This window comes from Clinocottus analis, unplaced genomic scaffold (genome assembly GCF_023055335.1).
Source record: "Clinocottus analis isolate CAN_PGR_092001 unplaced genomic scaffold, fCliAna1.0.p SCAF_19, whole genome shotgun sequence".
Taxonomy (NCBI): domain Eukaryota; kingdom Metazoa; phylum Chordata; class Actinopteri; order Perciformes; family Cottidae; genus Clinocottus; species Clinocottus analis.
The window spans coordinates 3293866-3307075 of NW_027175920.1; the positions used below are offsets into that span (position 1 = coordinate 3293866).

Below are 13210 nucleotides of genomic sequence, written 5' to 3' on the forward strand. Positions count from 1 at the left end.
CTTAATTAGCGAGGCACGGGTCCAACACTGACAGAGACTTTATTCAGTCCTGCGGTTACACCAGCAACACATTCAGTATTGCGTCAGCAGCACGCCGGCAGACCACATGGTACCTGTCATGTTGACATTATTTTTAGTGGACACAAAAGATTATGTCAACAGTTGCTGAGGAGTTAACTTACTGTTTGTCAAGTAAGTAAGATCATACAAATTGATTTACCGGTGTTGTCTTACATCACTTTACAAGACACTGAATAGCTGTGTTTTTCCTGGCGTTTTTTTTCTGGCTCACAAAGATGACGATTCCATTCTTAATTCATCATTCAAAGCGCTGATTGTCTGTCTACCAGCCATCATAGAGCACAACACAAGACATATGTGACACATAAATTGCAGATGTGGACAGCGATTAAGAGACGAGTAGGACATGTGTATTGAAAAGAATAAAAGAAGGACAAATAAATAAAAACCGAAGCGCTTGTTCCCAGAAATGTTTCTTGATTACTGACGGAGGATAAGTGAGTGCTTGGTCGAGAACAAGGAAGAAAAAATAAAGTGGCGATTACAGAAATGAGCTCATATTACCACGATACTGGTGTTATGCGGTAACCATCCCAACCCGACTGTCAAGACAGCAGAACAGCAGCAGAGAATGACAAAGCAGGATCGAGACAGTGGGAGCCCGGCATTAAAGAAAAGGGCCTGAGATACATCTTAGGTTTAGTGACGAGGAGCCACAGTTATCGTTATGTAAAATGAATATCAGTTGTATAATAAGATGAAGTAGGATGGCCCTGCAGCAAGAAACAAGAGCGACTGCTCTTTCCTCCTCCTCCTTTCTCTTCCTCCTCATCCTCCCATCTTCTCACTCTCCCTCCATCTGTCTCCTACTCCTCCTGCTTTCGTCTCTCCATCTGTCTCTTTTTTTGTGCCCTCTTTTCTCCAAAGTTTGAACGCAGACAATGCCAAAATATGTCAAAACGAGGCGAAAGGGCAGGGGAGAGAAAGAGAGAGAGACATCTATACAGAGAGGGGAAGAGAACAGGAAAAGTAGGCGAGGGGCGAACGAGTGCCTTGGGGGTGGGCTAGGATGGGGGTGGGCTGGCAGAAAAGTAGGACACACCGAAAAGAGGAATAAGGAGTCCAGTGGGAGAGGCGTCATTGATTTGGTCATATTTCCCCCTTTTCTGCCCTTTCACACCCATCTCCTCTAGACATCTCAAGTAGAGCGGCACAATGCATTAATTCTTTCTAATTGCCGCTGCAATACAAATTCACACAATTAGCGCACGGTTAAGGGCTGCGAGGGTCAAGAGTAATAAAAACCAAAAAGTCCAGAAAGAGAGATTAACATGTCTGACGCAGAAACCGCCTGGTCTCAGGAGGCAGAGCAGAGATCTGTAGGTAACCTGCCATCACCTCATTCTGACTGGGTTTTCTTGTGCGTTTAAAAAGGCAGTGCTGGTGATGTCATCTATATCACCTTTTGTTTCTGTTGTCACGACAACTGCACAACCGATTTGCACAAGACTCATGAAATGATAACCATAGGTAGAATTCCTGAGCTGTTAGCATCTTGATATATCAACGCAAAGTAGTAATATTGAAATCAAACAGGCTTCCCTTTAGTGTACCACAGGCTGCTTTGTCGTCTCTAAGCCAAACATATTTTAGTACGTTTATGTGCATACTAAAAAATTGAGTATTAATCAGGCTTGTGCAAAATGGCGAACACATTGACTACTGACAATCAACGAGATGATCTCCACTTGTTTTTCCCTGCGCCAAATCCAAGAATTATGGAACTCCATTTAATCTAAAAATCAGCTCCCTCCTGTGTATTTACAAGAGATATTTCTGGAGAAGTGGTGAAGATGATCACCGCTAAACAGCAGAAGTGACCCGGATCATTCCTTCAAAACAACCCGTTTGGCTATCTGTCAAAGCCCCGACTCTCCATTCTCTGTATACCTTCTCACTGAAGCTTTGCTCTGTTCAACATTGTTCATAACTCCCTAAATGATACATATTCTAAATCAAAAAGGCTAAACTACAATGCCAAATGAGTAATCACAAAGAAAGTCATAGCATCTTTTAAGACTCAATGAATGGAAGTAAAAATGCGTCAGTTTACATAATTAAAGTTTCCATATGATCCTCCTTGTTAGCATTAACGGTGTAAAAATTATTAACAAATGACAAGATTCAATAAAATTATTATAATTCCTTAGCATTAGAATTGTGTGTTTTTATTAAAATATACACTCTAAATGTCTGATGGTTTTTAACGTGAAAGGGCTTGAAATTATTTTTTGGGAAAAAAATTGTTAATTACTACTAAGAGAAAGCCAGAAATCCATCAGTCAGCGTGCATATGTGCATTTCTCAATGCCGGGATACGCCGGGTTCAGATTAGGATTACGATGCTTACGTGTGAATCAAAGGGGTATAAAAAAAATAAAACATTGCGATCAGAAAGCGGGAATGTTAAAAATTTTGAGGTGCTCGAGGTGGACTAATTGAGCCTTTTCCTTTTAGAGTTAAGCTTTTTCATCAAACTACCGTTTCAAAATTCAGGGATGAGCTTTCACACTCAACATATTATAATAATATTTGGGGAAACACTTTGGATATCAAATATATCAGCACAGCATTATCCGAGAACGTTATGCCAGCACCAGTATTGCTACACTGAAGGAGCACGAGCAACAATACCGAAGAACACACAAGGTCACAGGCACAGAAACTCACCGATATTGGGGTGCTTCAGTAGACGACAGATACGAGCTTCTCTCTCAAGCTTCTGATGGTCTGAGGGGAGAAAAGTACAAGACATGTTAAAATCACAAAGCAGAGACTCGTTTGTGCATCGTGATCTGGTCAAACCAACACGTTCAGCGATAATAGAGCACGATAATAAAGATAAGGCAAGTTTCTAGCAAGTCCATGCAGGTGAAGTTAGCAATTATGCTTTTTGTTTGTGGTGCTTAACAAAATATATGAAAATCTCTACTAACTTGGGGATTGACACTCAAACCCAGCCTGAACAGGACATTATGATTATATAGTACGTATCACGAGGCTACCTGATGCCAAATTTGCAGCAATTTAGAAAATCTCATGCACTAACGTTTGCTTTTTATTGGGGCTATAAGACATGTCCCCATTCCCAATAATGTCTTTCAGTACGAGAAAAAGCTCTACCTTTGGGTCCACCTTTACGTATCTGCACCCTGTTGTATAGTCAGAGGTTACTACACCTGAAGTACCTGTGGAAAACTTGCTTGTGAAGACTTGCTTATTGGCATTAAACTTAAAGATTTGACTCCCGATAACAATTTCCTTTGTGATAAAGATTCACTCGAGAGCATGAGTCACAAGCGTAACTGAATCATCCAGTAAAGTGAAAGACATGAATGCAAATATTTATTGAGTCACAGATAAAGATTGGTTTCATGGCTGCCAAGGCAAATGTTTTAGGCACAAACCTATAAGTGATGTAGTTGTTCAAGGTGATAGGCTGCATTTGCCTCTGATTGGTAAACGTCACAAGCTGCATTGAAGCAAACTCCGCTGACCACAGGTTTGGTTTCATTTAAGGCTATTAAACTGTTTGTGGAAATTAACGAGGCTGTGTGAAGCAATTACAATGAGTGCATGAGTTTGCACAGGCGTGCGTGAGTTTGCAAAGGGGTTAGTGTGAGGCCCAGCTTTACAATACGAGAGTGTTTGCATTTCTGCTAGGGAGAGGATACTAGCAAGAACACACACCTCATGTCTAAACCAACATCCTTGTTTGAGGATTTTACTGAATCCTGTAGCAGTGTGCGTGCACACATGCGCGTGTTTGTCAACCGTCAACCACATGACCGTGTTAAAACTCCCTCCCATCACTTTGGGAGCCATGCAGCTGAGGTCAAAGGTGACTTGGGGTAACTGCAGTGGTGATACTGAATGATTCAGTGTGTGTACATGCGTGTGTATATGCGCGTGTGTTACAATTGCGGTGAGGCCAACTTCTCCCCACAGCTCTATAGCGATTACACCACACAGAGGCAGCCTCACAAAGATTTGCATTCATTTCTAAAGTGCAGCAACAGCCTCTGATAAAATGCACATGCTGCTGCTGAGCAATCATCCCTCGACATAACCAACTGTTCATCTACAGCTGCAATACAGTATCTCTGCATCCTTCTTTGTCTGACTTGTCTCCAACTTGTTGCTGACTTGGAATAGTTATAAAGCTGCAGTTTTTAAGCCGTCTAACACGGTGCGACACTCTCCACATCAAGCTTCTGCTTCCCTGCAGGTATAGATTTCCCTCGTCTGAGAGAAAGCGAGTGAAAAAGGGAGAGACATGAACCTCCTTCTAATTACACCAGTGACGCAGGACTGAGAGACAGACAGAGAGAAGGAGGGAGGATTACATGGAACGTCCATTTGCTAGAGGAGGATCACAGCTCCTCTGTGTGTGTGTGTGTGTGTGTGTGTGTGTGTGTGTGTGTGTGTGTGTGTGTGTGTGTGTGTGCGCGTCTATAGTCGTCTACCCTGGTGCAGTGTCACTGCAGCACTCACTAATTCATTCAATCTCCTTATTTGTTGGTGCGAGAGTGTGTGGTAGAAGAAGACAGGAAAGAGAGCGCTGGAGGGCAATTACTGGCACTTCCTGCTGCTCTCTAATTGGCCATCTGCTTTGCCACGGGGCGGGCCCACAGCCATCTTACATCAGCTGAGGAGGATGGAGAGGGCCTGACACACAAACACATGCGCACAATCACACACACGCCCCTCTGACTGACACAATCTGACTGAAGGCTCGAGGATCCAGTTCAGACTGTTGAAGACGAGTTCACATTCAAACTGTTCCGACTGGGAAATACTGACAAAATCAAAACACATTGTACCGTACCTAAATATTGACAATGCAGATGTATTTTGGGCGAGTACAGGGATTTTTAGAGCATATCTAACGAGTATGGCTTCTACATTTCTTTCCTTCAATCATAGCATCAAATATACACTGATAGAAGTGCAATACTCAGTTTTCTACTTTAATATCGAGGTAGTAAGCAACCGGTCACATGCAAGTTAAGCTAGCCAATAAACAAACCTGTTTATGCTGTTTTTGCGTGTGTCAGTAAATAGCTCACTTTCTAATGGTAGAGTATGACTGTCGTCATTACAAATACCAAATGACACATTGCGAAATGTATTTAATTGGCTAATTGGAGGAATTGACCCAAACCTATTTGGCAGTAAGGCATGTTAGCATAGCAAAAGCATGTCTACATTATATTGGTATTTATCTGCCTCTTTGCAACACACAAGCAAATGCCATTGACGTCAACATGGTCTCGACACACCAAAAACATCCGATCAGCTGTCTCCTACAGTTTCTGATCAATGGCAGTAAGCACACTGCCTGATAGTCAGCCTCTGGGACTTCTTCTGGTAGAAGACGGTCATCACCATCCCCATCTCAAGCCTAAATATCTGGTGAACCCCTCAATATAGTACACTTACCAACTGGCCCATGTGTTGCGTTTACTGCCACTTAGAGGAATAAATCTTGCACACGCACAATGTTTCTCCACTTGCGTTTATAAGGCTTGCTTCGGCTAACTGAGGCTACAGTCGACCGGCATTCTGCTGTTTATGCTTTGTGTGGGAGCCGCCATACCAAAGTACTGCCTATTAAGACAATTTGACAAATTTGGCTGAACCAAACCGACAAATGCAAGGAAATTTTCAGCAGAAAATGGATAGTCTGTTTCTCACACTCACACACAATTCAGCAGCCATCCACTTTTCAGTCACTTCACTTGTTAACAAAATAAAACAAAGCATTTCTTCTGCACAATGAAACTTGCATCCCATCATTGCAACACACTGTGCGCTGCCATGTAACACTAATACGATTAATAGAATTTCTAATAGACCTCAATTTCTTGATTTAATTTCATGAGTTCTTTTGAGTGATTCCAATTTGCATCAAAACTAATATCTTGTTTTCCCTTTCAGTCTAGAGTCTTTAACATAATGTATTATGTTGTTTTTTTGTGTGTAATATCACGGGTTATATCCTGTTCCTTGGCTCATTTTGATTAATTGCACTTGTTCATTTATAAAACAAACTACAAACGAGGTTTGCATTAAAGACCGTTGATTCTCTGGTTGAGAATCAGGTTTTTGTTTTCGTGAGCATGAGCATATTCTGTACCCTGCTACCCACTCGCATCCACCCCCAACTGCCTGTAGGCTGGCTATCCCACAGCCAACAGCCTACATCCATCCATGACATCCCACCCAGCCTCCACCACTTCCTTCCTAAGTTCCTTCCTTCCTTCCTTTTACCCCTCCCCCCCACTCCTCAGATTACCGCAGTGTTTACCAGAGCTTTAAAGACTTACCCACCAGGCCACGCGTGAGGTCACACTCGCCCCATTGGGCTAAAAAAAACCCACCCAAATCCTACCAGGCAAGCTGCCTGCTCACGCACTGGCTGCCTGTGTGTGGACGTTGCATTTCGTGTGCGTGTAGGTGCAAGTTACATCAGCCGTGCAGCCTACCGCAATTCTTTTTGTCGCGCAAAATCCTCTTGTTGTAGCCTTCGCTAATCCAAACGTTCTGTCTCATTTCACCTTGCTTCCCTGATGTGTGGACTGCCACTGATCTCCTTGCAGGACTATATTGTTAAAAACCTCCTCCTCTCCTGGCCAGCTTTCTTCTTCCCAGGCAAACATGCACACATACACAGGCCTACATTGTACAGCCTTGCCTCTGCAAAGAGCCAACCTTTTTTTTCTGCTGAGCCCTTACTTTTCCTTGATGGGACATTAATACCAGGAGCTGCCCTATGTGGACACTTGAAGGCAGGGCTAAAACAATAAGGGTATTACCACAGACTCACAGATGCATCGCAATACAGACATGCTCTATTAGTGTTAGTGTTACTCCCTGCTCTCTCCCTCACACACAAATGCCAACAGACTCAAACAACAGGGCAAACAGGGAGGCCCCTATGGAATCTGTGGGGTCTTAGTGGTTGATGAGATACATTTAGCATAAGTGGATTAGCCTCGATACAAACCAATCCCCCATTGCAGAGAGGCAAGAGAAAGGCAATGAGCGAGAGAGGCCAGCAGAGAACGATAGGGACGGAGGTAATGAGAGAGAGAGGAAAGGAGAACAAAGGAAGCCAGGTGTGTGTGTGAATGTCAGGAAGGAGTGCAAGTCTAATTCGTCAGATACAAAAAGAGGAGAAAGCAATTAAGTATCTCAGTCTAAAGCCAGGGGAGGTTCTGACACACTGCCATGAGCTCACGTCATCATTACAACATGGCACGCCACACCAGGCATGTGCACGTGGGTGTGGATCTGTTGCAGGCACAGCAACCAACGCAACAAATGAAATTCAGGAGTGCACGGTGGAGCTACGTGAACGCACCAATAATTAACAAGATATCAGACAAGAAACATCTTTCATATCCTGTCGGTTCTTATTGTTTTATTTCAGTCCCGTCATCCATGTGTCCTTTCCATGGAGAGAGAGTTAGTCTTAGAAATTTGGATCAATTCATTGTACAGCGGTTGTCTAATGATACCACAGAGGAGCGATTGAGAGTTACTCAATACAGTGTTTATAAAGAGGGTCATTAAACCATCAAAAGGTTGCAGATAAGAACTCCCCACAGACAATGATTGAATAAAAGACTTCCTCTGCCATTGGAATGATGGGACTCATGGTTTATGTGCATACTTTCCAATAAGGCTGGATGATATGACGATATGTAGAGTGAAAGGAAAGGCGTGGATCAGTAGAGATTAGTTATTGCTTCAATATCTCTGGTAAGCCATGGCAGACCAAGTTAAGTTTAATGATCTGCATGATGCAATGCTTTAAAAGGAGGCCACTGTATGTAGGAGTAGTACAGTTTACATTACAAATTACCTACTCTGTCAATGTATACATACATATATATATATATATTTATTTTTTTTAACAGTAATTGACCTTAATTTGTGATTTAATAAATGTTCTTGTCTTTGAGCCAGTATGTGTGTGAGTCAGTCCCAGCACGTTTGCATTCACTTGGATACTTCCACTGTGATGTCTTACAAGTGTATGAGTGGGTAGTTCTATCATGTCATTTGACACAGGTCATATGACCTCTTGATGAATTTAAAAAAATGTGAACACCTGACCTCATTACAGCTCACATCTTGACGAAGACTTGTTGAGTCGAAACACATTGGTTATCAATGCTTTAATGAAGGATAATTTACCTACATTCAGAGTGCCTCAGATATTTTTGCCAACTGCCAACTAATATCAAGGACTTTTTTCAAAAAGTCAGTCATTGTACTTGTCTACTAGTCTTATCCTTAAAGAGTACCTGCTTTTTTTTTTTAATTTACCATCACAGACCCGTTGTAGCACTCCCTATTTTTCATCAAAACTTAGCCAATTTCACTGGATAAACCACAAAAATACATCACGGCTTGTTGTTTTATCTATAAACTGGTTCTCAATATAGTTCAAAGAAACTTTACATAATACCAGTAATAATAGCCATCACAATATAAAAAATAACATATACCACAGAGCTGGACTTCAGTCTCACAAAAGAGTCAGACATGCACATTTCAGAGTCAGTGTGACTATGCATGGTGTTAACATACCTCTTGCGGACAGCTTCTTAGTGTTGATGATTTTTGCAGCATATTCCTGTCCTGATGACTTCTTTACACACCTACGCACCACTGAAAAAGCTCCCCTAAGAAGAAAGGACATAAACAGCCAAAATCAGTTCCATTTCAGATGCTCGCTCTCCCTCTCAGTTACACACACAACATGGGATATTTGAAACTGCATCCACTTGTGTGCTGTCGTTGGATTTTTGTGTGTGCCAACAACCTTGCTGTGTCTATCTTTCACACACACACACACACACACACACACACACACACACACACACACACACACACACACACACACACACACACACACACTGAGTGTACAGTCATTACTATCACAGCCTCAGTGTGTGGAACCTGTGGAGGTTGGAAACAATCAAGTAAATCAGCATCGATATAACAAGCATGAGTGTTGATATCAGCTCAGGTCTTGGATTAAAAATGAATGGCCAAGTACTTTTGCTAATCTTTGATAAGCACACAATGCAATGTAACCTACAGCTGCACAGGAGATTCAATTGGCAACAGCTAGCCCAACAAATGTGCTGCATACAATGGGTAATATTTAATACATTCAAGAGGTAACAATGTTCAGTTATAAATCTCCTCTAGGAGAAAAAGGAAGTGCACAATAAAACAACTCTTCTCTGAGGAGTCTCATATTGACCTAGATGAATGCTCCATATTTTTTTTACCTGCTAGCTGCTGTGGTGATGCTACAATTTTAAGCATCACAGAACAAGAATTATGCATGATTTTCGTAGCGTCTACATCATAGCCTGCACTACCTGCAGTATCTGGCCCTACGCAGTTTTCTTGCTAGAGGAAGGGTGCCTTGCACTACTCCGGGTGATATATGGAGCGTGGCTACTTTCCACTGCACTCTGCACTGCTCTTAGTTTCAATTATTTACCAGTAAATGAGAGGTGACAGAAGTACAAGGCAGTGCATTGACGCTAATAACCTATGACGGAGCAAAATGCATTAACAAACGGGCGCAAGTGGTCAGTCTGCAGAAGGATAGGGAGCGGTGGGTTCACTATGGTGGATGTGTAGGTGTGTGTGTGAGTGTGTGTATGTGTGCCAGTGCAGTGGCTGTGCAATCAGTGCCATCGATTACTCAATTATTAGACAGAGAGTGGAAATGGCAGCTGGAAATTAAGGCTGGTGTATCTTTATAGGACCAGTGTCGCCCTGCAGCCGCTGGTTTGGGTACAACAGGAGGAGAGCGAGAGAGAAAAAGATGGAAAAAAGAGCCTTCGCCGGCCAAGAACAACAGATGCTGCTGCTGATGAAACAGAGGAGGTAGTGGCCCGATTTTCTTGCAGTCACCAAAATACCGAGAAAAACACGTCACTGCCTCTTGCACAGTAAACGTCAAATAGCTGCTATGACAGCGCGAGCTTCACGATCGCCTCAGTTTAATAAGACCAACAGCGCTTATTGATAACTTGACGATCATCGCGCCACTGTGCAAACACAACGCAGCCTGCACCGAATAACTTCCTCTTTACGTGATCCAGGGGCAATACGTAACATTGTTGAACACGGTTAACGTGACACAAATCACCTGCGGCTGCCAAGAAGAAGAAGGGGAAGACAAAAAAAGTGGTCGGCCTAGTTAGCCAGCAACCACCGCCTCTGGTCTATGGAACCAGCGCGGAGCTGTCAGACCCCTCTGGGCCGGTGAAATGTCACAGGGCGACGTCTCCTGGCGTCTCCAGGGGCCCCGCTGGCGAGTCTAGCAGACCATAAAATACCGGGCAGCTAACGCAGCTGTTAGTGCACCGACACTCCTCCCTACTATATGCGAAAATGCGCAGCGCCCGGTGCGCTAACTCGGCTAGTTTAATCAACATCAGCGTGGTAGCGGGTTGGCTAGCAACTGAACGTCCGCGCGCTGCTGTCCGTTAGCTAACCGACACCAACGGCTGTTTCGCGTGTCTGCACCGCGGCAGCAACGGCCTCCATTTAAAACGCACACGGACAACGTATTACAGCAAAGAGCGAGGCTATACAAGTCGGCTATCTATCGCCTGCTAGCTGGCTAACCAGACATAATGCGAGGCGAGGTTGCGGGGGTGGGGGACAAGACGGCAAGACAAACACGATGCACACTGGGACATTGCGGCTGCTGCTTACTTCCCGAGCTCCTCGTACAGCTGGTACTCGTCGGTAAACCGGGTTGAAGTAACCACGGTGGTTGCCATGGTTGAAACCGTGAGTGTGGGAGCCCGAGCCTTGGGGTACGACGGCGGCTGGCTCTCGTACGTGATCCGGGAGGAGGGTAGCCTAGCCTCCAACACTGGAGTACCTATCTGACAGGCAGGCAAAGCTGAAGAGGATAGAGGCGAGCACAGACGGAAAGGGAGGGGCTGGGGAGAGGAGGAGTGATGATGATGATGGTGTGTGTGTGTGTGTGTGTGTGTGTGTGTGTGTGTGTGTGTGTGTGTGTGTGTGTGTGTGTGTGTGTGTGTGTGTGAGAGCATGTGTGTGTGTACGTGCGTGCGTGTGTGTGTGTGTGCGCGCGTTTACGTGCATGTGTGTGTGTGCGTGTAGTAAAGGGGAGGAATCCTCGCGAGAATAGGCTCGTGCAGCATGAGACTATAGGGCCTCTAGTTCAATGAAGTCACACACATGTGGGGAGGTGGTGCTGAAATATTTTGCCTCATTTATAGGCTATATATATTTAAGAGGCAGTGGATCATAACCAAGAGACGTGCCTTTGATAAATATCACGATGGTGCATTTATGACTAAATTTAAATAAACAAACACTTTTGACATTGAGTCCCCTGGCCCCTCTCATATCTTCAAAATATTGCAGGGAACATCACAGCAGCATTTTACTGCACTGGTTGGGATACACCCTATAGCCTGGGTCACACCTCACTGCAGCAGAAAGGCAAACTATGACACACATATGCGCACACACACATACGTACACATTGCATAAGTGCATGCACATGCACATACAAACACTCTCTCCAGGGATCAATATTGATTAATGCAGGTCTTGCTCGGAACAAAGTGGGCCTTTCTGAACCACTGATTTTGTCTTTGTGCTCGTGTGTGTGCATAAGAGAGATACGGATGAGTAAAGGGAATAGACTGACGGCTGTATCGGGTTTCCGCTAGCGAGCATGCACCTATGTTTTTCCACAGTGTGAGGGCCGTAAGCTTGGCGGTGCTAAAAGATGGTGTCACACAGATCCAGAGTGGCTCACTAAATGTTTAATGTGGCATGTGTGGGAGGCCATCGAAGGACAGGCGGGTGGGGCTGGAGGGAGCCATAGAGCTTGAGAGGCCCTGTGAGTGTGTGTGTGTGTGTGTGTGTGTGTGTGTGTGTGTGTGTGTGTGTGTGTGTGTGTGTGTGTGTGCGATTGTATATGTGTGTGGGTGCGACTGCCTGCTCAGCACTCTGGCTTAGAGGTGGGACAGCGAACAGCACATAGACGCTGTCAGAGAGAAAGAGAGAAAAATGGTGAATTCACAAAAAAAATCTTTATGTGCGGTTGTCAGCGTGGGAACACAAAAGCTGAAAAAGTTCAAATATTATGAGGCAATATCTGCAAGTGCAGCCTGCTGAATGCGTGATGGAGAGCAGGAAAAGGAGGCCAGTATGTGTGTATGTGTGTGTGTGTGTGTGTGTGTGTGTGTGTGTGTTATGTGGAAGACAAATGAGCACTGCAACGTAGGCTACTAGCCCTCTCCTGCCCTCCTTTTCCTACGTGCTAACCCTGCTGCCTCTCCTCCTCTTCCTCCACCTCCTCAGCCTCCACAGAAGTTATATAATGGTGAACTCCTCAGCCTTTGTTATCTCACACCAACCACACACTACGCTTTGCCCGCTTGATGAGAGACAGAGGAGCAGAGGAGGGAAGAGGAGTGAGAGCACGGGAGGCCGAGAGAAGAGAAAGCAGGATGGTTCCAGCAGATATTGGCACTCAGCGAGGGAAAGAAAGAAAGTCTGTGTGCCATTTTCCATATTGTAGTATTATTATTGTAATATTATTGCAGTCAGACCTATTGCCATTCTCATCTTTCGCAGCTCCATTCTCCACTAGCGTGTGTGTTTCTCCAGTTCTTGCTCATGAGACTCCAGAACACCGGCTAACTCTGACTTTACCTTCACGTGAGAAAGCTGTCCAGCCCCCTTTTGTGTCAAACCTCCCTCTTGATTTTGCGATGGAAAAGGTCACACGGTGATGCCAGCTACGTCCGTTGACATCACTTTGTGTTCTCATGCAAACCCTGCTGTGAAAAACAGACTCAGCACAAACGGCGAGAGGACGTTGACGTTCTCGCACCTTGCAATGTGGACGTAGGAGCTCAGAGAGAAAGCTTATTAGGAAAGCTGCTGGCTGACTTTTTTTTAGTCCTATTTAGAAATTGAGTCGTGCTTCAGTGGAGACATTTTGCATTGCGCATGTTCTCCATCCAGCTTCATGCCACTTGACATTTTTTGCATGGGGCCATTTGAAGCTTGCAGCCATACACCCATGCAGGATTTA

General features: G+C 44.4%; 1 protein-coding gene across 12 annotated transcripts in view; it reads right to left on the bottom strand.

Annotated features, from left to right (window-relative positions):
- LOC137789278 (calcium/calmodulin-dependent protein kinase type II subunit gamma-like) overlaps positions 1–11061 on the bottom strand; it is a 32673-nt gene extending 21612 nt beyond the window's left edge. For 2 of the 12 annotated variants that reach the window (XM_068582689.1, XM_068582687.1), the window contains exons 1-3: positions 10840–11061; positions 8683–8777; positions 2752–2811 (exon numbers count right to left, since the gene is read on the bottom strand). In XM_068582689.1, the coding sequence (XP_068438790.1) occupies positions 2752–2811; positions 8683–8777; positions 10840–10907 (223 nt within the window). In that variant the 5' untranslated portion in view covers positions 10908–11061. The remainder of the gene's footprint in view (positions 1–2751; positions 2812–8682; positions 8778–10839) is intronic. The other 10 variants (XM_068582684.1, XM_068582683.1, XM_068582695.1 and 7 more) reach the window with 6 other exon arrangements.
- Between the last annotated feature and the right edge of the window lie 2149 nt (positions 11062–13210).